The 24,403-nt window shown below is 46.4% G+C and overlaps 1 protein-coding gene across 3 annotated transcripts in view; it reads right to left on the bottom strand.

Moving 5' to 3' along the window:
• The window catches only part of ARHGAP23 (Rho GTPase activating protein 23), a 99,362-nt gene that overhangs the window by 40,682 nt on the left and 34,277 nt on the right, over window positions 1–24,403 (bottom strand). For 2 of the 3 annotated variants that reach the window (XM_040438952.1, XM_040438953.1), the window contains exons 1-10: window positions 20,112–20,754; window positions 6,741–6,917; window positions 6,413–6,431; window positions 5,831–5,929; window positions 5,478–5,556; window positions 5,281–5,335; window positions 3,731–4,994; window positions 3,384–3,539; window positions 1,634–1,745; window positions 225–282 (exon numbers count right to left, since the gene is read on the bottom strand). In XM_040438952.1, coding sequence (XP_040294886.1) covers window positions 225–282; window positions 1,634–1,745; window positions 3,384–3,539; window positions 3,731–4,994; window positions 5,281–5,335; window positions 5,478–5,556; window positions 5,831–5,929; window positions 6,413–6,431; window positions 6,741–6,917; window positions 20,112–20,291 — 2,199 coding nt within the window. In that variant the 5' untranslated portion in view covers window positions 20,292–20,754. Of the gene's footprint in view, window positions 1–224; window positions 283–1,633; window positions 1,746–3,383; window positions 3,540–3,730; window positions 4,995–5,280; window positions 5,336–5,477; window positions 5,557–5,830; window positions 5,930–6,412; window positions 6,432–6,740; window positions 6,918–20,111; window positions 20,755–24,403 lie in introns of those variants that run through there. The other variant, XM_040438954.1, reaches the window with a different exon arrangement.

Consider the following 24,403-nt stretch of genomic DNA (forward strand, 5'->3'; position numbering starts at 1 on the left):
AGGTGATGGCCTATACTCAGGATAGGGCATCACTAGCTGATCAGCGGGGGGTCTGACATCCCTGCACCTCCACCGATCAGTTGTGCGCTGACTGGAAGCCATTACCTAATAAAAGGTGGACAACCTCTTTCATGCTAAGAAATATAGTGTGTGAAGGCGGCAAGTAACACAGTACACGTCCAGATGGGTAAAGGTAATTGCAGAGACATAATGCATTTTCCTACCCCATCAGTGAAGAAGCTCCGCAGCATCCGCAGACTCGGCACCCGGCCCACAACTCTCCTGTGGTTGGAAGAAGAGACAATTATCCGATTAAATTTCTAGCTGATACATTACCAGCCTTCAGATTTCACGTTATCTGTGTCTCCAGAGCCCCTGCACAACTGCTCACCTTCCCAGCTACACAACCAATGCACACTGATACCAGGCGCCTGCAGATCCTCAGACCTCAATGCCTCCTCTGACATTTCATTAGCTGAAGTCACTCTAAAAGATATTGGTTGTTCACTGGGCACCGATGACACTTCAAAGAATCCCTGTGCTTTGCATCTAAAAGGAGTAGTGTGGGTGCACCTAGATTTTGGTGTAAATTGCTTCAAAATGAAGCACAATTCAGCGCATCTAGATTTAGAGAGGTTATATGTACCTAGCCTGACAGTGAGGTGTGGCTTAATGGGAGAGGGGCTTCACGGGAAGAAGGACGTGGCCCAATATGTGACATTCTGCACCAAAATTGCCACATAATTCCGGTGCAAAAATCTGTCATAAGATAAACCAACAAAAAATTGGTATAAAGTTACACAAAATCATCTAGCCACCCACCAAATGTATCATCCAGCCTGAACGCCTGTGATAAATCTGGTGCAGGTTTATCCCATCTACAGGGGGAGTGTATCTGCCCCAACGTGCTGTTGCATTCTTATACTACCTGTCCAGGTGAGTTATTATGAATTAGATTTTTTTTTATTTGTAAGTACCAGAAACCTGTAAATATATGTGCATTTGGGATCTGTAGCACACATTTTAATGGAGCTTTGCCTACCACCATGGTGGCAAATGCATATGAAGCCTACATTAAAAAATCCTGCATCCACATGGTGTATACTCAGCGTCATATGTGGGAAGTGGATGTAGAGGAAAACATTTTTCAGTTATTCGTGAAAAGGAACCTCAATCAGAAGTAAGCAGTCTCTATATGGTTCCATTATGCCCCCCATAATACAAGCCAAAATGTGCACACTCCATGAAGCCTTACTTATGGAGAAGGCATTATGACAGAGAGAGTGGAGGACGTAAGGAAGCATGGTTGGGGCTGGAGCTGCTGAAACGGCATAGTGTGCATGGCGGAGAAAAAAGTGAGGAGTCATCCTATGGGCTCTGAGCACTGAAGGATGTGTGGGCTGAGGGGTAACTACAGCAAACAAGGGCACACATCAGGAAGATACTGGTGTTTGTCTGATCACTGAGCCTCCTTTTTGTGCGATCCCTCCACTGATGTCTATGGGAGACACAGAAGCATCCAAACACCCTAATCCCTCATACAGTGCAATGAACTCTGCCGGGAAATTGATCAGCCGGGGGTTAATTGGCCGCACCGCCATCAATCAAATGTATATAAGATGCGCAAACTCACCGCGGTAACCGCCCTTCATCGCGGAATGTGTTGAGTCCATCATCACAAGATTTTGAGCGCTCAGTGGTGATGGCCAGAAGATATGAGGAACGCCGGCTGGACTTAATGCTGCCTAAATAATAAAGAGCAAAGAGAACAAATAAAACACGGAATAAAACACTGGACTCACTGAGCACCACTAAGGCGCTGTTCACACCGGCGCTAGCTCTTTTATGTCAGGTTTTTGAAGGTCAGAATTGCTAGCGGAGCAACCTGACCAACCTTTAATAAGTCAAAGGGATAAAAAAAAATAAAAATGATCATAATACATTTGTCAAACAGATCATAACTAATCATGATTGGCTTGTTGTATCTATCACGTATCCTGCAAAATCAGAAGACAACGCCAGTGTGAACAGAGCCTCAGAAATTAATACATCTCTATTTTATACAAACACTGCTTCCCAAGATATTCAAACATGATGGAATCGTCGATCTAGGAAGGGTTACTTCCAAATGCTCCTTATTCCTCACACCCGGCTTGATTTCCACAGTATGTCTGGTTGGAATGTGTTGACCAGAGCCTTTAAGCATCCTTAAATTATTTGGTGTCAATCCATTTTAATTACATATCTGAGCATGCTGATAAAATTCTAGCACCAAAGCCTCAGTGTTCGTGGTATGCCCTAATTTGAAGATTACCCATCGACTGATTTCCCTAGAGATCTGCAGACTATTCTCTTGTCCAACCATCTCAAATTTCAGGATGTCAGTGGCCAGAAATAGCTGCAGAAATTATGCCGGTTTTACCACATTCACAGGGACAGATTTTTTGTCTAGAGCCATTTTGTAAAAATATATATAATACCGTGGTTTTGTCACGATTGAGAAATTCTGTGTAAAAATCTGACAAAACTATGAAAGAAATGGCCCATATAAATATATGCTTAAAGGGGCATATCACCTCAAACATTTGCTAGGATATGCCACCAATGTCAGATGGGTCCTGTCTCTGCAACCTGTACCTACCTCTGGAACAGAGATCCCAAAGTGAAGAAGGGCGTACCACACATGCGCAGCCAACCTCCATTAAAGGGGTTCTCCGGGCTTTTAATATTGATGACCTATCCTCAGGAAAGGTCATCAATATCAGATCGGCAGTGGTCCGACAACGGACACCCCTGCCGATCAGCTGTTTAAAGGGAAGGGATGCGCAGTGCGGTCTCCCTTCTCTCTTCCTGCTGGCCATAGCAGCAGTGAGCAGGAAGAGAGACGGTGCGCGCACCTTCACTTCATACAGCTGATCGGTGTGGGTGTCGGGTGTCGGACCCCTACCGATCTGATATTGATGACCTATCCTGAAGAGAAGTCATCAATATTAAAAGCCCAAAGAACCCCTTTAAATTCTATGGGGGTGCCGGAAATAGCCGAGCCAGCGTTCTGCTATTTTTGGCACTTCCACTGAAATAAATAGAGGGCGGCTGCGCATGCGCAGTGCGCTCTGGATTACTATGGGAGCTCAATTCTACAGATTGTTTCCAGTCTCAAAGGTGGGACCTGCACCTATCTGACATTGGTGGCATATCCTGGCAATATGCCACCAATGGTGTGAGGTGAGACAACCCCTTTTTTAGGGCAACTAAATGTACAATACTTTAATAATTGTCGACTACTTGAATATTTTTATTCTCATGAATCACCTAACTTCAATGTACTAGTTAAACTGTATAGAGAATCAGCATTCAAATATGCTATAATAAGAAGCACTCACTGCAATCCTGGGAGTAATGGCGGCCGATGGAAAAACTAAATGTTGGGGAGGAAGGACTGTCAGAGATCACAGGGGCAGAGTTGATGGCGCTGGATACCACGCAGGAGGCAGGGACATGTTTGGCTCGCAGGTCAATGCTTGGACTTGTTGGCTCATCTGTGAAGAATAGGGAAATGAAAGTCTTTAGTGATATGTCGTCACCTATAGAGAGTCAGAGCTGACAGAGAGGTGGTCATGTACGGGTGGTGATCTCTCTGGACCAGCTCATACCAATGGCATAAAAGTCCATTATTTGAAAACCTCAGTCACATTCGCTTTGATAAAGGCATTGGTTAAAGCAGTCTTACCAATAAAAGGGATCGATGCCAGAGGCTCCTCAGAAAATGGTAATGGGGGTACCCTCTGCGATGGTCGTTCACTTGTCGTCTCCTCACTGCCAGCAGGAGAAGGTCCAAATTCCAAGTCTTTGCCTTCTTCAGGAAAGACCACATTGACTTGTCGTGCAGCTGCCGGTGCCTTGCGTCCCGATGGGGGTTTTTGCCTTAATACCACCTCCTCTCTCCTCTCCTCTGTAGCACTGCTCTCATCAGTGGAGCTGACACTTACAGATGCCTCTCTTCTTTCTGTCGGGGATGGGGGAGAACTTGGATATTGTGCTGTCCTAAATGTAGGGAAGCCACTAAATGCAGTCTCCCTAAAGGAAAACGCATGAAGCAGCTCAGTCCGACGGTGAAAAGATGGACTGTAACTCCGATACCCGATGTACCCAGAATCCCCAGAACTAGATTGCTGGGTTGGAGGTTTGGCGGCTTCTCTAGGAACAGATGGCACAGTCTGACTTACAGTAGGACGTGACACTACTTGAGCTGTCCGTGAGGGTCTGTCTGAAGACCAAATAGGGCGTTCATAAGGTGGAGATATTAAAGCATTCAGCTCCAGTTTCTCCATAGACCTTCCATAACGGGTAAGGAAATTGTCCGACTGTGCCCGATGACCCCAAGAATCATTATCTGGAGTATGGTGGAGAGTATCTTGTGACACACTTTGAGGCCAGTTACTATGATGGGAGACTTCTCCTAGGCGATCTTGTGAGGCACTACGTCTTCTTGGGGGCAAAGCTGTGCCCCTCTGACGAGGGGTCTGTTGGGCCATCCAGCTGCACAGTGCTTGGTGTCTCTCCCATTGGCTCACCCAGCGGGGGTTAGCTGTCTGCTCCCATGAGTCAACAGGAGATTTAACTGGTGGTTCTGGCTGATATCGTGAAGTCCAACCATATGCTGAATTACATGGAGGGCCTGGTCCTCTGAATCTGTCAGATGAAGATGGAGACCCCATGTAAGGTCTGGGGTGAGGGAGAGGATTTGGAACAGGTCTGGAATAGCTGTCATGGTGAGCGGGGCTGCTCCTCGGCACATCACCATGTATGGGGCTTCTGATGGAAGAAAAGTCCTCATAGCTGGGGCGCTGCACCCTGGAGCTTACAGGATAGCCAGGAGAAGATTCAGGTGGATGACCCCGCCATGGATAGAAGATAGGGGGTGGCTCAGGGATACTATAGGCACCTCCACGGTATGGCTCATTCCCTTTCAGATATGCATCTTGGGAGTACGCCTGGAGGTAAAATTACAAGCTGTAAAGATATAATGTAATGTGGCAGTGGCATGCAATGGATGGAGAGAAGAGTAAACAGGTACATTTCAAACTCATCTTCTTAAGGCGGCGTGGATGGTTCAGGGATCAGGTCAATAAATGTGAATTGGGGCCCAAAATTGTTTAAAATAGCCAATACACAACCAAACATCAATGCACAACGAGATACAAACAAGAGACAAATGGGGGCAAAAACAGTTGCTCAATGGTGTAGTTATATCAGCAAATTGACATGTGTGGCACTTACCAGCTGTAGTATGTCCTCATCCCTTGGCATAATGGAGAGTTCCAGGACATCATCACTGGGGTAAAAAAAATATATATGTTGGGGGAAAAGGTACATAACAAATGTAATACACAAAACTGCAGTCAGGCAGAATGATCTAGTCATTGTCACTGCTGTGCCCGCTTCTGCCACACCCATCCATATGCCCCATGTCGCACCTGTTTTGTATCAGGGCAATGACTTGTGAATACGTCTTCCCGATTATGCTCTCTCCATTAACCTTTACGAGTCGGTCACCTGAAAACCATAAACAGCTTGTTAACCAGGAAACAGACATACAGCTTCAGTCCGTAAAAAACCCCTGATGTGATTGACAATAAAAAACACCAAAAAGTGAAAGAAATATTATGCAAGTAAAGCATGCCAACGCAGCTTCACCTCGAGTGGCAAAACACTGAGTCAACTGCTACATGGATATGCCATGAGAGTACAATGCTGTGGAAGGGGTTGGTGCCATATCATTAGCAGGAAATGAAGAATAAGCTGTATTCTCTCTCATCCCATCACCCACCAGTGCACAATCCAGCCTGCTGTGCAGGTCCACCTTCTTTCACCTGCTTGACAAAGATGGTGTCCATTGGTTCCAAACGACTAGATGCAGAGGGGTAGTCTGAAATACAGCACAACAAGAGGGACTTGTAGACGGAGAGGGATTACACCTCTTAAAGGAGTTGTCCCATGAAGACAACTTATTCCCTATCCACAGTATAGAAGATACGTGTCAGACAGACGGGGGCTTAAGCGGTCCGGATCACAAGAACGGGGGTTTGAATGGGACGGCAGACACGCATGTTTGTCCGTCACTCCATTCAACTGGACATAGCTGAGTACAAGCGCTCAGCTATCTCCGAAACCCCAATAGAGCTGGATGGTGCAACACTGCACATGTGTGACCACCGCTACATCCAAGCCCCTGTTCTTGTGATTGGCAGAGGCCTCCGCCAATCAGACACTTAAGGGATAAGTTGTCTTCACTGGACAGCCCCTTGAAGGAGAAACATCACGTTTAGTAAGACAATACAACTAGTGCCGTAAGATATAATTCACCAGGCCTGAGACCACACAATATGTCTGCACTATCATGGCCACTTACCTGCATCCCCATTGGCTTCCTGCAAGGAAAAAGAGAAGACGGTTACCACCACGTACAATGGGCGCAGAAGATATGGTCATGTCTCACATTACAAATCCCATAACATATTTTCACAAGTTAAAAATACAAAGTACACGCTAAACAAAGCCCCTCCAAGACATCAGTGGGAACCCAGCGCCTGGAACTGCACCCATCTTCTGACAGGTTTCCTTTAGGCAGTGTTCTGGATGTATTATATGTCGGCATTACCCACGACCTTACTATGGATTTAACTGACGCACAGACCTCTAGGATGGGATGTATGGTTAGGTCATGTAGATGCTCATACCTGTTGTGAGGCATGGACTGCGGATTCGGGTGGATACACGATGAAATGGCGCAGAGTGAAGCCAAATCCTTGCCGGGTCTTCCTGATGATCAATGTCCTGGGTCCGACCCATGTAAAGGGCTCTTCAGGAGGTGGGGAATTGCTGAGTCGAGCCCCATCTCGAGGGGCTATGGGGGCCTGCAAGCACAGCAAGAAAGACAAGGATGAGCACATCATGCAAGACCATCATGCAGAGCTTTCACCTTCAGCAATCCTATCCTTCAGACCAAAGAACGACGTGTGATCAGAAAAACATGGCGCTCTCCTTCGGGATCAGCACCCCTCTTGTGGCTGTATGGGGTACTGCAGCTCTTAACATGCAAACAAACATTTTTTATAAACCAAGACCCCTTTGAATGGTTTTCCAGCAGGGGAATATTGATGACCTGTCCTCAGGATAAGTAATCAGTATCTGAATTTTGGCGGTCCGACTTCCGGAACTTTCATCGATCAGCTGCTTGAAGAGGCCACAGACCTCTAGTGAGCACAGCGCCGTCTGTTGTATTGTGGATGTGCTTGGTATTGCAGCTCCGACCATTCACTGCGCTGCACCTAGGCCATGTGACTGATGAATGTGACGTCACTGGCTTTGGAAGCTTACCGTAGTGCTGTGACTACAGATGAGCGAATCGATGAAACATCCGAAGTCGATTTGCTCATCCCTAGCTGTGACCTTTCAAACAGCTGATCGGTGGTGTATCGGGGGTCAGACCCCCCACCGATCTGATATTGACGTCATTATATTTTACTCTGAGAAGACCCCTTTAATGTGTGTGCTTCCTACATTGCTATATGAGACATCACCTATATACAGGATATGAGAAGAGGACCTCCTGCAGTGTATACACTGAGGACACAGAATATATACCGGTACGTAGGACATTCTCATCTTCTTCACAAATTATTTGCTCCTTTCTACACTGATCTCCCTTCACCCTGAGGACATAGCGCTGGGATGAGGACATGATTGGGGGGCTGGGGCCGTGACAGACAGAGACATCCTGGAAATGAGTCAATTCCACATACAGCTGATCTATATGGGAGGGGGAATGAAAGAGAGAGGGCCCAAAGGACACAGCTGCAAACAATGCCCGCCTGGCACAGACAGTCTAACAGACTGGGGGGAGCGTGACCCCGGGCTTTCTCCACGCCCCTTGTAAATGATATCATTTCACAGGAAAGACAGTCGTACACGCATCTTCATCATCTACCCGGGGAGATATGGACCTGTCCCATGAGACAGGAAAGTCTCCTCCCAGATATCAGACAATACATGCACGGATCACGCCTCCACACATGTAAGAAGGGCGTCCTGGGGTGTGCAGAGCTCCCTGTGATCCGATACATGGTGCTCAGGATGAACATATGCATGCTATATGGGGAGGGTTTACACAAAAGGACTGGCCCCCCCAACAGCATCAATAACCTCGGGTGTGAGATCCTCGCCTTTACCCTAGAGCCCCCCAAGACCAGCCACACCCCTTCATAGTACCTATGTGCCGTCAGTGTACTGTACTATGATAACACTCACCGTCATACAGCTATGTGCCGTCAGTGTACTGTACTGTGATAACACTCACCGTCATACAGCTATGTGCAGTCAGTCAGTGTACTGTACTATGATAACACTCACTGTCATACAGCTATGTGCCGTCAGTGTACTGTACTATGATAACACTCACCGTCATACAGCTATGTGCCGTCAGTGTACTGTACTATGATAACACTCACTGTCATACAGCTATGTGCCGTCAGTGTACTGTACTATGATAACACTCATCGTCATACAGCTATGTGCCGTCAGTGTACTGTACTATGATAACACTCACTGTCATACAGCTATGTGCCGTCAGTGTACTGTACTGTGATAACACTCACTGTCATACAGCTATGTGCAGTCAGTGTGCTGTACTATGATAACACTCACTGTCATACAGCTATGTGCCGTCAGTGTACTGTACTATGATAACACTCACCGTCATACAGCTATGTGCAGTCAGTCAGTGTACTGTACTATGATAACACTCACTGTCATACAGCTATGTGCCGTCAGTGTACTGTACTATGATAACACTCACCGTCATACAGCTATGTGCAGTCAGTGTGCTGTACTATGATAACACTCACTGTCATACAGCTATGTGCCGTCAGTGTACTGTACTGTGATAACACTCACCGTCATACAGCTATGTGCCGTCAGTGTACTGTACTATGATAACACTCACCGTCATACAGCTATGTGCAGTCAGTGTAATGTACTGTGATAACACTCACCATCATACAGCTATGTGCCGTCAGTGTACTGTACTATGATAACACTCACCATCATACAGCTATGTGCCGTCAGTGTACTGTACTATGATAACACTCACTGTCATACAGCTATGTGCCGTCAGTGTACTGTACTATGATAACACTAACCGTCATACAGCTATGTGCCGTCAGTGTACTGTACTATGATAACACTCAGTGTCATACAGCTATGTGCCGTCAGTGTACTGTACTATGATAACACTAACCGTCATACAGCTATGTGCCGTCAGTGTACTGTACTATGATAACACTCACTGTCATACAGCTATGTGCCGTCAGTGTACTGTACTATGATAACACTCACCGTCATACAGCTATGTGCAATCAGTGTAATGTACTGTGATAACACTCACCATCATACAGCTATGTGCCGTCAGTGTACTGTACTATGATAACACTAACCGTCATACAGCTATGTGCCGTCAGTGTACTGTACTATGATAACACTCACCGTCATACAGCTATGTGCCGTCAGTGTACTGTACTATGATAACACTAACCGTCATACAGCTATGTGCCGTCAGTGTACTGTACTATGATAACACTCACTGTCATACAGCTATGTGCCGTCAGTGTACTGTACTATGATAACACTAACCGTCATACAGCTATGTGCCGTCAGTGTACTGTACTATGATAACACTCACCGTCATACAGCTATGTGCCGTCAGTGTACTGTACTATGATAACACTAACCGTCATACAGCTATGTGCCGTCAGTGTACTGTACAATGATAACACTCACTGTCATACAGCTATGTGCCGTCAGTGTACTGTACTATGATAACACTCACTGTCATACAGCTATGTGCCGTCAGTGTACTGTACAATGATAACACTCACCGTCATACAGCTATGTGCCGTCAGTGTACTGTACTATGATAACACTCACCGTCATACAGCTATGTGCCGTCAGTGTACTGTACTATGATAACACTCACCGTCATACAGCTATGTGCCGTCAGTGTACTGTACTGTGATAACACTCACTGTCATACAGCTATGTGCAGTCAGTCAGTGTACTGTACTATGATAACACTCACTGTCATACAGCTATGTGCCGTCAGTGTACTGTACTATGATAACACTCACCGTCATACAGCTATGTGCAGTCAGTGTGCTGTACTATGATAACACTCACTGTCATACAGCTATGTGCCGTCAGTGTACTGTACTGTGATAACACTCACCGTCATACAGCTATGTGCCGTCAGTGTACTGTACTATGATAACACTCACCGTCATACAGCTATGTGCAGTCAGTGTAATGTACTGTGATAACACTCACCATCATACAGCTATGTGCCGTCAGTGTACTGTACTATGATAACACTCACCATCATACAGCTATGTGCCGTCAGTGTACTGTACTATGATAACACTCACTGTCATACAGCTATGTGCCGTCAGTGTACTGTACTATGATAACACTAACCGTCATACAGCTATGTGCCGTTAGTGTACTGTACTATGATAACACTCAGTGTCATACAGCTATGTGCCGTCAGTGTACTGTACTATGATAACACTAACCGTCATACAGCTATGTGCCGTCAGTGTACTGTACTATGATAACACTCACTGTCATACAGCTATGTGCCGTCAGTGTACTGTACTATGATAACACTCACCGTCATACAGCTATGTGCAATCAGTGTAATGTACTGTGATAACACTCACCATCATACAGCTATGTGCCGTCAGTGTACTGTACTATGATAACACTAACCGTCATACAGCTATGTGCCGTCAGTGTACTGTACTATGATAACACTAACCGTCATACAGCTATGTGCCGTCAGTGTACTGTACAATGATAACACTCACTGTCATACAGCTATGTGCCGTCAGTGTACTGTACTATGATAACACTAACCGTCATACAGCTATGTGCCGTCAGTGTACTGTACTATGATAACACTCACCGTCATACAGCTATGTGCCGTCAGTGTACTGTACTATGATAACACTAACCGTCATACAGCTATGTGCCGTCAGTGTACTGTACAATGATAACACTCACTGTCATACAGCTATGTGCCGTCAGTGTACTGTACTATGATAACACTCACTGTCATACAGCTATGTGCCGTCAGTGTACTGTACAATGATAACACTCACCATCATACAGCTATGTGCCGTCAGTGTACTGTACTATGATAACACTCACCGTCATACAGCTATGTGCCGTCAGTGTACTGTACTATGATAACACTCACCGTCATACAGCTATGTGCAATCAGTGTAATGTACTGTGATAACACTCACCATCATACAGCTATGTGCCGTCAGTGTACTGTACTATGATAACACTAACCGTCATACAGCTATGTGCCGTCAGTGTACTGTACTATGATAACACTAACCGTCATACAGCTATGTGCCGTCAGTGTACTGTACAATGATAACACTCACTGTCATACAGCTATGTGCCGTCAGTGTACTGTACTATGATAACACTAACCGTCATACAGCTATGTGCCGTCAGTGTACTGTACTATGATAACACTCACCGTCATACAGCTATGTGCCGTCAGTGTACTGTACTATGATAACACTAACCGTCATACAGCTATGTGCCGTCAGTGTACTGTACTATGATAACACTCACTGTCATACAGCTATGTGCCGTCAGTGTACTGTACTATGATAACACTCACTGTCATACAGCTATGTGCCGTCAGTGTACTGTACAATGATAACACTCACCATCATACAGCTATGTGCCGTCAGTGTACTGTACTATGATAACACTCACCGTCATACAGCTATGTGCCGTCAGTGTACTGTACTATGATAACACTCACCGTCATACAGCTATGTGCCGTCAGTGTACTGTACTGTGATAACACTCACTGTCATACAGCTATGTGCAGTCAGTCAGTGTACTGTACTATGATAACACTCACTGTCATACAGCTATGTGCCGTCAGTGTACTGTACTATGATAACACTCACCGTCATACAGCTATGTGCAGTCAGTGTGCTGTACTATGATAACACTCACTGTCATACAGCTATGTGCCGTCAGTGTACTGTACTGTGATAACACTCACCGTCATACAGCTATGTGCCGTCAGTGTACTGTACTATGATAACACTCACCGTCATACAGCTATGTGCAGTCAGTGTAATGTACTGTGATAACACTCACCATCATACAGCTATGTGCCGTCAGTGTACTGTACTATGATAACACTCACCATCATACAGCTATGTGCCGTCAGTGTACTGTACTATGATAACACTCACTGTCATACAGCTATGTGCCGTCAGTGTACTGTACTATGATAACACTAACCGTCATACAGCTATGTGCCGTCAGTGTACTGTACTATGATAACACTCAGTGTCATACAGCTATGTGCCGTCAGTGTACTGTACTATGATAACACTAACCGTCATACAGCTATGTGCCGTCAGTGTACTGTACTATGATAACACTCACTGTCATACAGCTATGTGCCGTCAGTGTACTGTACTATGATAACACTCACCGTCATACAGCTATGTGCAATCAGTGTAATGTACTGTGATAACACTCACCATCATACAGCTATGTGCCGTCAGTGTACTGTACTATGATAACACTCACCGTCATACAGCTATGTGCCGTCAGTGTACTGTACTATGATAACACTCACCGTCATACAGCTATGTGCCGTCAGTGTACTGTACTGTGATAACACTCACCGTCATACAGCTATGTGCCGTCAGTGTACTGTACTATGATAACACTAACCGTCATACAGCTATGTGCCGTCAGTGTACTGTACTATGATAACACTCACTGTCATACAGCTATGTGCCGTCAGTGTACTGTACTATGATAACACTCACCGTCATACAGCTATGTGCAATCAGTGTAATGTACTGTGATAACACTCACCATCATACAGCTATGTGCCGTCAGTGTACTGTACTATGATAACACTCACCGTCATACAGCTATGTGCCGTCAGTGTACTGTACTGTGATAACACTCACCGTCATACAGCTATGTGCCGTCAGTGTACTGTACTATGATAACACTAACCGTCATACAGCTATGTGCCGTCAGTGTACTGTACAATGATAACACTCACTGTCATACAGCTATGTGCCGTCAGTGTACTGTACTATAACTGAGGTTGTCTCAGCTTTGTGCTGTAAAATCGGACTTTTCCAGGGAAGAGCTTCATGGCTACTGAGCTGTCGGCCAGGCAGACAGTGTGTCACCCAGCAGTGTCTCTGCCGGTGCCAGGGGCAGGCTCTGTGGCTCAGGAATTCATAGAAAGATTAGATGATTAGGATCTGCACAGCACTGTGTCAGCCGCTGAAGGGATATATTGGGAAGGAAAGCAGCATGCAGCAGGAGATTACAGAAGGTTACACAGGCCACGCACACGGCCAGAGCCAGATCTCCCCGCCATTATCTGCACCGCAGGAGACGGGCAAATTATATAAGCAGGCGGCCAGAAGACGGAGGCCTGTGCCCAAATGTAACCTGCCCAACATCAGAAGAAGTGTACAAGACCCACAAAAACTCCTGCACGCCAAGCACACGCAGGTCCGCCACATACAGTACAAGACAAAAACACCACAAATGCACTGGCCCCCAAATCTGCACCATGTCCTATCAAAGCTACACCAATGACAGCAACTAAAGGGTCTCTTTACATCCAATCAAGGGGCCCCAGAAGAAGTAAGGGCCCCCATGAATTAATAGGAGGGCTGTGACAACTCTAAAAGAATCAGAGGTGCAGGGGAGTGTAAAAGTGACCCCTTTAACCGCTGCTGAGTGGCAAACATTTCTTCCAGCCCCTGCCTGGCACTTTGGAGACAGTTTAGTGGGCACAACCCTCAAGTTCAATATCATAGGAAGGACCATGTAGTAAATATACAGAGGCCCGTTCTGGTCTGTTTTATCAGGACAACCCCCTTTAAACTGATCGGACACCTCCAACCCCCAGCAATCGTTGGTGGCCTTGGAAGCCTGGTCTGGCATTACGAGGCAGCCATTCTGGGGCCGCCAGAGATAGGATGCAAGGAGCACACCGTCTGTGTCCGTGCTTTGCAGATCCTTGATTTGCGGCCCTCAGTCCGGACATGACCGTGTGAATGCACCCTAAGGCCTAAAGCTGAAATGATCTTTTATCAAGAGCTCTAAGATGGACGATCAGTTACCTGAGGACACATCCGATACTGCCCGCTGCAGATGCCCATCCTGCAGTGTGCCTACTGCAAGATGGAAAACATCCCAAATAATTCTTTTCCCAGATACTCTATTTCAGTTTTAGCAAATCAGTAGAACAAGAACATAAGAGTATAATACGACACTGAAGACGTATCATCTAATATCACAGCATAAAAAACCGCTCACGTCTGGATACACACTATATACCAGTACCACATGCAGCTATTATACGGCGGACGGCTCGTACCCGGTCATAATATTCTAATTAACGAGCTCAAAATCCCTCTCATAAATCTCCCCCATCTGGACTGCTCATGATTTCCCCCTTGGACAGCGAGGTTAGCGCCCCAAGGTTCCCTACAGACACAATGGGCGCCTACATTCAGATTCTTCATCATAAAGGCAGGTGGAGGCTGAGATGTATAGCAACCGGACATGACTACATTAGCTTAGAGGAGACCTGACAGCTGCTAGGTTTACCTCCATGACCACCATATATACATGCAACGTGTTTCACCGGAATGCTAACATTTACAGGACGGTCTCTGCACGAGACAGACAAAACCAATATTATGTCTAGCAGAAAACAGGGCCTGTGATCTCATCTAGCTATGGAAGACGTGGAATCTGAAATATTCGGCACTCTCTCAGGCCATGTTCACACTGTGTTTGTGGTCTACAGTCCCCTTATGTGTCAGGACATTGCCTTACGGCATCCATAGACAAGAATGGTGTACACACGACTGTAGTCTGGTCAGTGTACATCAGTGGAGCTTTTTTAAAGTTTTCAATACAAAGTAAATCCCACAATAAAAAATAAAATAAAAAGTACACTGTATACAAAAAAAAATTAAAGTGGCCCCATGTTGTAGGCGGGTCCAAACAGCAGGCGGGGCAGCAAAAGTAGGCAGGAACAACAGAAGTAAGCAGGGCCAGCAATACAGCACAAAATACTGCCCTATAGGAGGGCACATGGCTGCTGGGCAGGTGAATAAGTACCTGATGCTCCTAGCATTTAAGGGGTTATTCAGGAATTGATAATGGATAGGTCCTCATTATTACATCTGTGGGGGTCATAGTCTTGGTACCCCCACGATCAGCTGTTCCAGGGAGTCACTGCACTCACCGAAGCTCTGGTGAGCACATCCGGCTCCAGGCACGTTTCCAATCACAGCGCCGTACTTTGTATTGCAGCTCAGCTCCATTGACTTGAATGGGGCTAAGCTGCAACTAGGCCATGTAACCAATGTACGGGGGCATCACATGGCCTAGGTAGGAAAAGGCTGCATGCACACTGAGCTCCGGCCTCTTCTGACAGCTCGACGGACCCCTACAACCTGATATTGATGACCTATCCAGAGTATAGGTCATCAATATAAATTACTGCAAAACCCCTTTAACTAATGCTGAGAGTATCAAATCATTATGTACCTGGCCAGTGGCCGTGAGGAGGGCTCGGGAAGCCCCCTGGGCATCGACACACTGGCATATTTCTCTGCGAGCGCTGATGGATGAGAACACTCGTTTACACCAGCCTGATTACACAAGCAGATGTAAACTGAATGAGGGAAGGCCAGTTGCTACAGTCAGATCTGTTGTTATCGGCAGCACATCCCTGATTACACAGGGCCGATAACCGGGCCCTCATGCAAGATGCCCAGAGTTTTCTCGTTTATCTACAGATCAGCTGCTCGATTATACTGGCCAATTATCAGGAATCGTGCAGTCCAATAGGGCCCTGAGATGCCAATCCCATTCACATTAGACTTCACATAAAGCAAGTTAATCACCACTTTAGCTCACTTTACGTGGAGCAATCATTGCCCAAACCATGCTGTGTGATTGGCCAATATAAAAAGGGCCCCCAATGGTAAAGTTATCACAGAGTATCCTGCTAATGCTCACCTGTAATCGGCAGGGAACCCAACGCTAAGTATTTGCTTCCAAACAGCACCCCCACAGGAGAAATGAAGCATTACATCATTCCTACTGGACTCAATGGACTGAAGTATAATGAACAGAATATGTTGTTTGTGGCCTCATGCCGGTCTGGCAGATACATGAAGGTCGAGAATGAGAACCACGCTCCATAAACTCAGTGTTCCTAAAGGGTACTGGACAATGGGTTTTACAATCCAAACAACCCCTTTAATCCCATGTATATGAATAGTCTAAAACAGAGATGGCTCGCCACCAAGATATCTGCCCATTTTTGCCCTCATACAATGACTACTATAATCATATAAAATACAGTCCTCGGGGTGCTGAAGGGCAGACAGTATAATCTGTGCAGGATTACGGAATACAGTGAACATTATAATCTCCTCCAGACTGTGGTATACTGATTGCAGAGGAATATGTCCCAAATGTATGCACTGCACACCCTTCCAGACATGAACCTCCATGACGATCACTCCTGTCATTTCACATTCTCTTGGAGTACGTTTCTTTTTCATACTTGAATAGTTCCAAGGAGAGTTGGGGAAGGGAGGCGACAACTGCTGTGACAATTTGTGCCTCGGATAAGTGGTTGTCAGTTTTCCAGCAAACCCAGGCATCAGCATGAAAACCTACAGAGAATACTAGACTTGCACCTTAGGTAAGATAACAGGGATCTGAACAGATTTGGGAAAAGGGGGGGGCCTCATTTTTAGATTCATATGGAGCGATGCATGAACCCTCTGCGGGACCATGTGCGGCCCGTCCGCAGCTAATGGAATCCATCACAACGCTACTTTTCATGTGGCTTTCTGAAACAAAAGCATGACCTAAATTCTCCAACTAATGAAAAACAAAGTCACGAAAACAGAGGCAAACAGAGAAGTTTCTCAATTCTCCGAGAAGTTCAAGAACAGAGGAGTAAACACTTGAGCAGGTTCTGTACCATCCCAAATGATTAGAAGTGCTTATCACAGACACGGGCACGGACACGACTAGCGTGCTTTCACACACAGCCTTTTCATGGTTTACAAACCACACTGCAGTTCTTGATGGGGTTATGTGAGTCAAAACCAGAAGAGGATCCGGCAGGAGGGAGAAGTCCCATCTTTACAGTTCCCCTTTCTTCTGCAGTATATTTCCAAAAAATACGTGTGAAACCTCTCTAAATGTGACCCTCTGGTGTTAGTTATCTTTGATGAGGGTCTATGATCTGGGACCTTTAAAGGGGTTTTCCAGTAGTTTCATATAATGGCCTATCCTAAGAATAAGCCAACAATATCTGACGGGCAGGTGTCTAACACCAAAAGGTTGGCACCAGAACTACAACTCCATCCATCGTGGAGCTGGTTATGTAGTACTGCTACCACATAAACGGGTTATCCTGTGCTGAATGTAAAAAGACGTCATACAGTACATGTCAACGCTAGAACCAGCCCTGTACCTCACATGGATCCAGAGATCTCCACACTCATTGCTCTGCTAGATTTACATCAAGCTGGAAGCTCAGGGGGTGTCCTTTCTGCTGCAGCAGAGGGGGTGTCCTTTCTGCTGCAGCTCAGGGGGTGTCCTTTCTGCTGCAGCTCAGGGGGTGTGCCCTTTCTGCTGCAGCTCAGGGGGTGTGCCCTTTCTGCTGCAGCTCAGGGGGTGTGCCCTTTCTGCTGCAGCTCAGGGGGTGTGCCCTTTCTGCTGCAGCTCAGGGGGTGTGTCCTTATTACTGCATCTCTCTCCTTACCACAGCTCAAGAGGCAGTTACAGGATGGAACTGAGCATGTGGGTCCATCTCAGTAAGGTGGACATAGAAATAAGAAAAAAAAAATCTAACAAACAGCAGGTGGCGCTATGCAGATACATTTTATTAAATAACTAACTGGCGATACTACATTTTTACTTACACGCAATTACAAAAGTATTCAGATCCAGGTGCTGGTTTGGAAAATGCTGAATATTTTTCATGGGACAACCCCTTTAAGTGAATGGGTGATGTGCAGTTTCGGAGCTATAGCTACTTCGGAAAAGCTGATCAGCGGGGGTGCGTGGTGTCAGACATCTGCTTATCAGATGTTGATTGCTTTTAATGAGGGCAGACCACTAATATAAAATGATCAGAAAACCCCTTTCGAATGACTGTAAACATTAGTTTAAAGTTGATTGAGATGGTCGATTTCAGGCTAATGTGATTGTTCACTGGAAGAAATGTAACAAAGAACGATAGTTTCAGCCAAATGACAGCCTACTGTCATCACCTGGAAAGAAATCAGTCATGCTTAAAGGGGTAGTCTCACAAAAAATATTCTACAGTTTTCAAACCAGCACCTGATTCTGAAAACTTTTGTAATTGCAAGTAATTAAAAATTTAGCATAGCCACTGAGGTATTCAATCAAATGTATCTGTATAGCGCCACCTGCTGTTTGATTACTTTTCTGTTTTCTTTGTCCGGCTTACTGAGATGGCCGCACATGCTCAGTTTCATCCTTCAACTGCCTCCTGAGCTGTGATAGGGAGACCTGAGACACGCCCCCTGAGCTGCAGCAGAAAAGACACTCCCCTTGAGCTGTCAGCTTGATATAAATCTAGCAGAGCAATGAATGGGGAGATCTCTGGATCCATCAGGTACAGGACTGGTTCTAGCTTTGTTAGAAAGAGACTGTCATGTACTATGTGATGTCTGGTTTTCATTTTATACATTAGTCATGGAATAACCTCTTTAACACAGTCTGTAGCCAACAAACAATCTTTGCCTGAAGGAACATTCATCCATGCCCGGTGTCACTGAACACCTATGATCAGTATGAATGACTGTAACGACCAGCATGGACTAAAACGCGTAAGCCTGCATTATAATCGTTCACCAGATGCTCAACCATCAGCCTACTAATGTTTATGGCCACCTTTACAGGCTGCATTCAGTCTCCACGTCAAAGGATAAAAGTACCCACCCCAAAAAACCATCACGTCAAATGAATGGGAACAAAATCAACTAAAATCCATTCGCTCGTCCCCGCGTTTGTTGGAGGCTTGTTACAGTTTGATCGCTGCTCTGCATGTGGGATTCATTAAGTATATGGTCATGGACTGTGAATCACTCATCCAGCATGTTCCTACATTTGGTTGGACTCCCCCTTTAATTGCAGTGCTACAAAAAGCAATTATCAGGCGTGTTCCCTAAATGTAGGAGCAAAAGACAGGGGCGGCTGGCTGCGCACATGAGCACACTTTTATATTTATTCGGAAATGTCTTTAGTCAGAATATATATTCATTTTGGATTATTTATCCATTTTCATTAAATCGATGGGTGTGATCGCAGGAAGTGTAATTACGCACAGGCTCCATTGTCTACAGCGTGACTAGCATGCGTTTAATGGGTGTCCTGGGGAATTATCATGCCTGGGACACATGTCGTTACCTGCCAATGACCTGCAAGACATATAGAACCATTTGAGATCAGTATTGATGATCATTGATGAATGTCATTGCTCATCGTTACAGGACTCTGCATCCGGACTTTTGGGAGAGGAGCCGCACATCCCCTCCAAGGCTAGTGTGCAATGATCAGCAATTCCCAAACTTAATCTCCATGAACTATGCTGTTTTCATCCAAGCGGAAGGGGAGAAAAAAAAATTAAAAAAAAATTAAAAAAAAAGAACTGGCTGTCCTGAAATAAAGGAAATGACAGGTCCCAAACCTGAGAGTCGTGCACCGTCCAGGACACACATATATACAGAGACAAAATATTCCGCATTGCTAAGAGCCGGTCTATAAGTAGCACCGTGCCGCTCCGCATACTGCACATTACTCGGAGAGGATATATATATATTCAGTTAGACATTGTCTGCATACTTCAGTCCAGCACAGCCGCACATACCTCTGCTATTAAAGTGTTAATAGGCCACGCATCTTACCCCTTGCTGTGTACCCCAATGGGAACCCCTCGTCCTGGTTGGAAGGGTTGCCGACCTTCGTTCTCCATTCCTTGAGCTGGCGAGCCAAATGCAGCATGGCTCTGGTGAACTGCAATCCACTCCCACTACCTTCTCCCAGCACCAGTTTGGCCCCTGAGGGCCCGACATGCTCCTTTGCATGACAGGCAGGGTAGGATGAAACCTGAAATCCACTTGAAAATGACCAGGGTGTCATGGTCCTAAACTTGTCATGCCCAAGCGGGAGAGTAGAGCTGAAGCAATGGTTGACAAAGGGTGGGAGGAGGTGACGGAGTAAAAGGGGTGACACATTGGGACACAAAGCGAGAGGAAAGTGTCAGGGATCAGCTATCTGTATGACAGATCTGCTGTAACACAAGCTGGAGCACACAAGAGACAGCCAGCCACGGGCCACTCAATGGAGGGGGCGACGGACATGGAAAACAGACAGACGGAGAGAAAACGGAGAGATGGATGAAGGGAAACACAGAAAGAAGACAGCACAACAGAAAAGCACAACTCATGGGAGGGGAAGGTCCTCGGCACACAAAGAAACAATCAGAGCCGGGCGTCCACAGGGGAAAACTACTGGTCGCCTGTGAGGCAGCTGCCACGGGCCCTTACCCCACCCTGCATGTGCCTCTCCCCAGCCCCAAAGCTGACAGCAGCACAAGTGGGGGCCGGCTGGCCGGAGGGGGGTGAGGCTTAACCTGCCCATCAGCACTGCTGAGAACGCTGTCTGTGGGTGCACACAGCATGTTTATCAATGGGTGCCAGGCTATGCACTTAGCTGTGCCAAGATGACATGATGACTGACACCGAGACTGCCCGGCCAGGTTTTAAGACAAGATTGCCAAAGGTGCACCTTACTATGGGTCAGCCAAACTGTGATGGGCATCTGCCAGGGATGTGTCAGGCGAGGGCACGCTGGTTCAGTGAGCATTGGGAATAATCAGCAAAGTCCACTTAGAAAGTTTAGAGACGGCCTGTCACTTCCGATGCATACCTCGTGTCACTCACTCCTGTGCCTCTCTCTGTTCTCCATGGCTTTCCGTCTTTCTCACGTTTCCTTCCTTCCTAAATATGTTCTCACTAAATGCAGAGCTCAGGGACGCTGGAAGACTAGGAGAAAGGCTAGCCTCAAAAACAAGGGGGGATGGGAGGACTGGGTACCAGCACAGGATGAAGGGCGAATAAGTCGTGCAGAGGGCAGCCTATGGGGCACCTAAAGAGGTTTACAAGGTAAAGACTAGCCTTTTATTTTATTTTTTACCATGAACCATCGTCCATCGCAATAGGGATCAGCTGCAATACCAGACTAAGCCCGCAGTCAAGAGTGGCGCTCTTTTATAAACTTTGGCAACCCTTTTGAGACACAGAGGTGTAAGCTTGGGCAAATTCTGGAGCCAACTTTTTGAATAGTGGAATGTTTTTATTGATGAACCAAACTGGAGTGCTATAAATGGTTCCTATATTCAACTTGTCTCCCCCTGCAAAAAAAATATTAAAAAATCACTACAAGTATACATTTTAGGGTTTACACCTTTGCATCTCTGAGGCCTAGTTTACGTTTCATTGATGTCAATGGGAATCGATTGGCTGCAGCCTTGTAAATAATGGTTGTGTCTACCCTGTGTGAATAGGCTCCACACAAAGCCCTTCAGAGTGGAGCTGCTCCGGCTGGCACAAAGCACTTGAACCCTTTGAAGTGAAGGCTCCTGCCCTCATGTACCACCGCGCCATACAAGCTGCCGATTGTCCAGCACTCCGTAAACCAGACCGTAAAAGTACTTCACAAGGACTGGGACATAAGTCTGCGGGGAGAAGACATCTCGCTGCAAACACAAAGAAGTGGGAGCCTGAAATTAATTATTCATACAGGCCCAAGACAAAGACCACAGAGGGGGCGTGGGCCGGGGACTGTTAACCCATTCAGAGGGACTAAGCTCAATATCTCATGGTCAAGGACGGACAGTTTCAGTTTTTCTGGGGCTTTTCGGTTAGCCAAGTTCTACCGTACTAGAAGATCTGACAACTATGGTGATGGTGATGGTGAACCAGTGAGCGGAGAATATTACATGCATCAGCATTTTGCTTGTATTTACAGTGGGAAAATTGTTTTCCTGCCCCTACAAACACGTGTCAGCTGCTCGCGGGGTGTGACGTCATCAATACAGCTACCAATCAGAAACTTGTCCGTCTACATGCAATAACAAGACTTGGCACAGGATCGTGGCACCGGCAGGAACCATGTCATAGTGGTTTTGGGGGGTGGGGGTAGGATTTTGGGTGGCCACACACATTAGAATAATGTGGGATTAACTCGTCCATTTTGGTGGGACCAGGTGACCATATTATGTGTTGTGGGGTGTCCAGGCTTTCTCCCAACAGCAGGGGTCGGGGGAGAGATGGATCGGGTTGTTAGATTTCAACATGCCCAATGTCTTCTTCAGGCAAGTTATAAACCACCACAAGAAATGTCTGGAAGAATCGTATTCTCCTTTTGCCTTTTCAAGTATGCATGCTTGCCCGGGCAGAGTGTGCATGTGTATAGCAGGATCTATGGCCAGGTTTAGGACCATCTGACCACAAGTCGCTTCAGTCTACAATGGCGGAGATTATCTTCAGTTAAAAATGAGTGTTGGATCATTTACAATCGCTACACGAGGTCGGTATTAATAAAATTACAAGCAAAATTATAGCTTTTATACTCAGCCTAAGGCCTCATGCACACGGCCGTTGGAGGGCCGTGGCCGTATTCGGACCGCAAACGGCATGTCGGCAATCCACGGCCGCCGGCCATATGCACTTCGCATCACGGATGTGGACCTATTCACTTGAATGGGTCCGCAATTCCGGAGATGCAGAACAGTGTCACGGAACAGAACACTGGAAGCACTACGGAGTGCTTCCATGGTGTTTCTTTCCGTGGTTCCGCAGCGCAAAAAAATATGGCATGTTATACCACGGACCCATTCAAGTTGAATGGGACTGGCACGCTGCACGGATGTTGCCTGTGCATTGGGGACCGCAACTGCAAATGCATGGAACGGCCGCACAACAGCCGTGTGCATGAGGCCTAAGGCTGGGTAAAGATGCTGTGCTGAACAGCTACCAAGGAGCACCCATGATATGGGTGCAGATCAGCGCGGTTTTCAAACTGACTGCAGCTAAAAGCGGTTTCTTAATGACCGTGCACCTTCATTTAGCTGCAGTCAATCTCTAAACTGTGCATGGTTTCAACCGCAACATCGGTGCCCAGATCTAAAGCCCCAATGGTGACTAGAAATTTGTTATAGGGATCTTCTGGAGAAAAAATAAAGAGAGCATATCAGGAAATCACGGGCCAGTGGTATGTCAACCATACTGACGTCACTGTAGTGGGTAGCCACTGGCTGGCTCATCACACAGCAGTGGGCACAGACATGGTGCTGACGGGGCGGTTAGTAGATTAAGAAGTTTATTGAAGATGGATATAGGCACAAATACTCAACCAGGATCAGATTGTTAGCAAAGATAAAGAAGTATCACCCCAATTTACCACTTATTCTCACCGTGTCATTTTGTCTGACTGATGTAAAAGGGGTATTCCGGTACAATAATTTTAAATAAAAATGGAAGTACTCACCTTACTGATGCTTGGGCACTGCTGTGGACTCTGCTCCTCTTCACTTCCTCTTCATGGGCTCAACATGTTGTAAACGCTGGCCAATCACTGGCCGCAGCAGTGACCCGCCTCAGCCAGTGATTGGCTGAAAAGGCAGGCCAAGCCACTTTGGTGTGTTGAGCCCAAGAACAGGAAGTAGAGAGAAGCAGGGACAGCAGAAGCAGCGGGGGGGATCAGTAAGGGGAGTACTCCCTGTTTGTTATTTTTCAATCTCTGATCCCAGTTATATGTAAGCATTTTTGCACAGGAATACGTGTTTTAAGTCAGGAGTACTGCAAACCTATATCCTGTGAGTGCTCTGTTCCAGAAAGTAGCTGATTTCTGTGACTGCTGCGGCCAAACACAGGCTTCAGCGGTCACATCGGCTTGAAAGTTACGTCACAGTCAATGTAACTGCTAAGGCCTATGATTAGCCTCGAGAGTCATGTGACTCAACCAGAAGCGGCCGGGAACGGAGCAGCAGGGGACTGGGGGCAGGTCAGTATGCTTTTCTGCATTCAGGGGCACAGGTCCGGATGATAGGGGTTGTCGGCTCCAAGGCTGGACAACCCTTTAATGGAGCTGAGCTGCAATACCAGACACAGCCTATGGGCCACAGTGGCACTGC

This window comes from Bufo bufo, chromosome 6 (assembly GCF_905171765.1).
Source record: "Bufo bufo chromosome 6, aBufBuf1.1, whole genome shotgun sequence".
Classification (NCBI taxonomy): domain Eukaryota; kingdom Metazoa; phylum Chordata; class Amphibia; order Anura; family Bufonidae; genus Bufo; species Bufo bufo.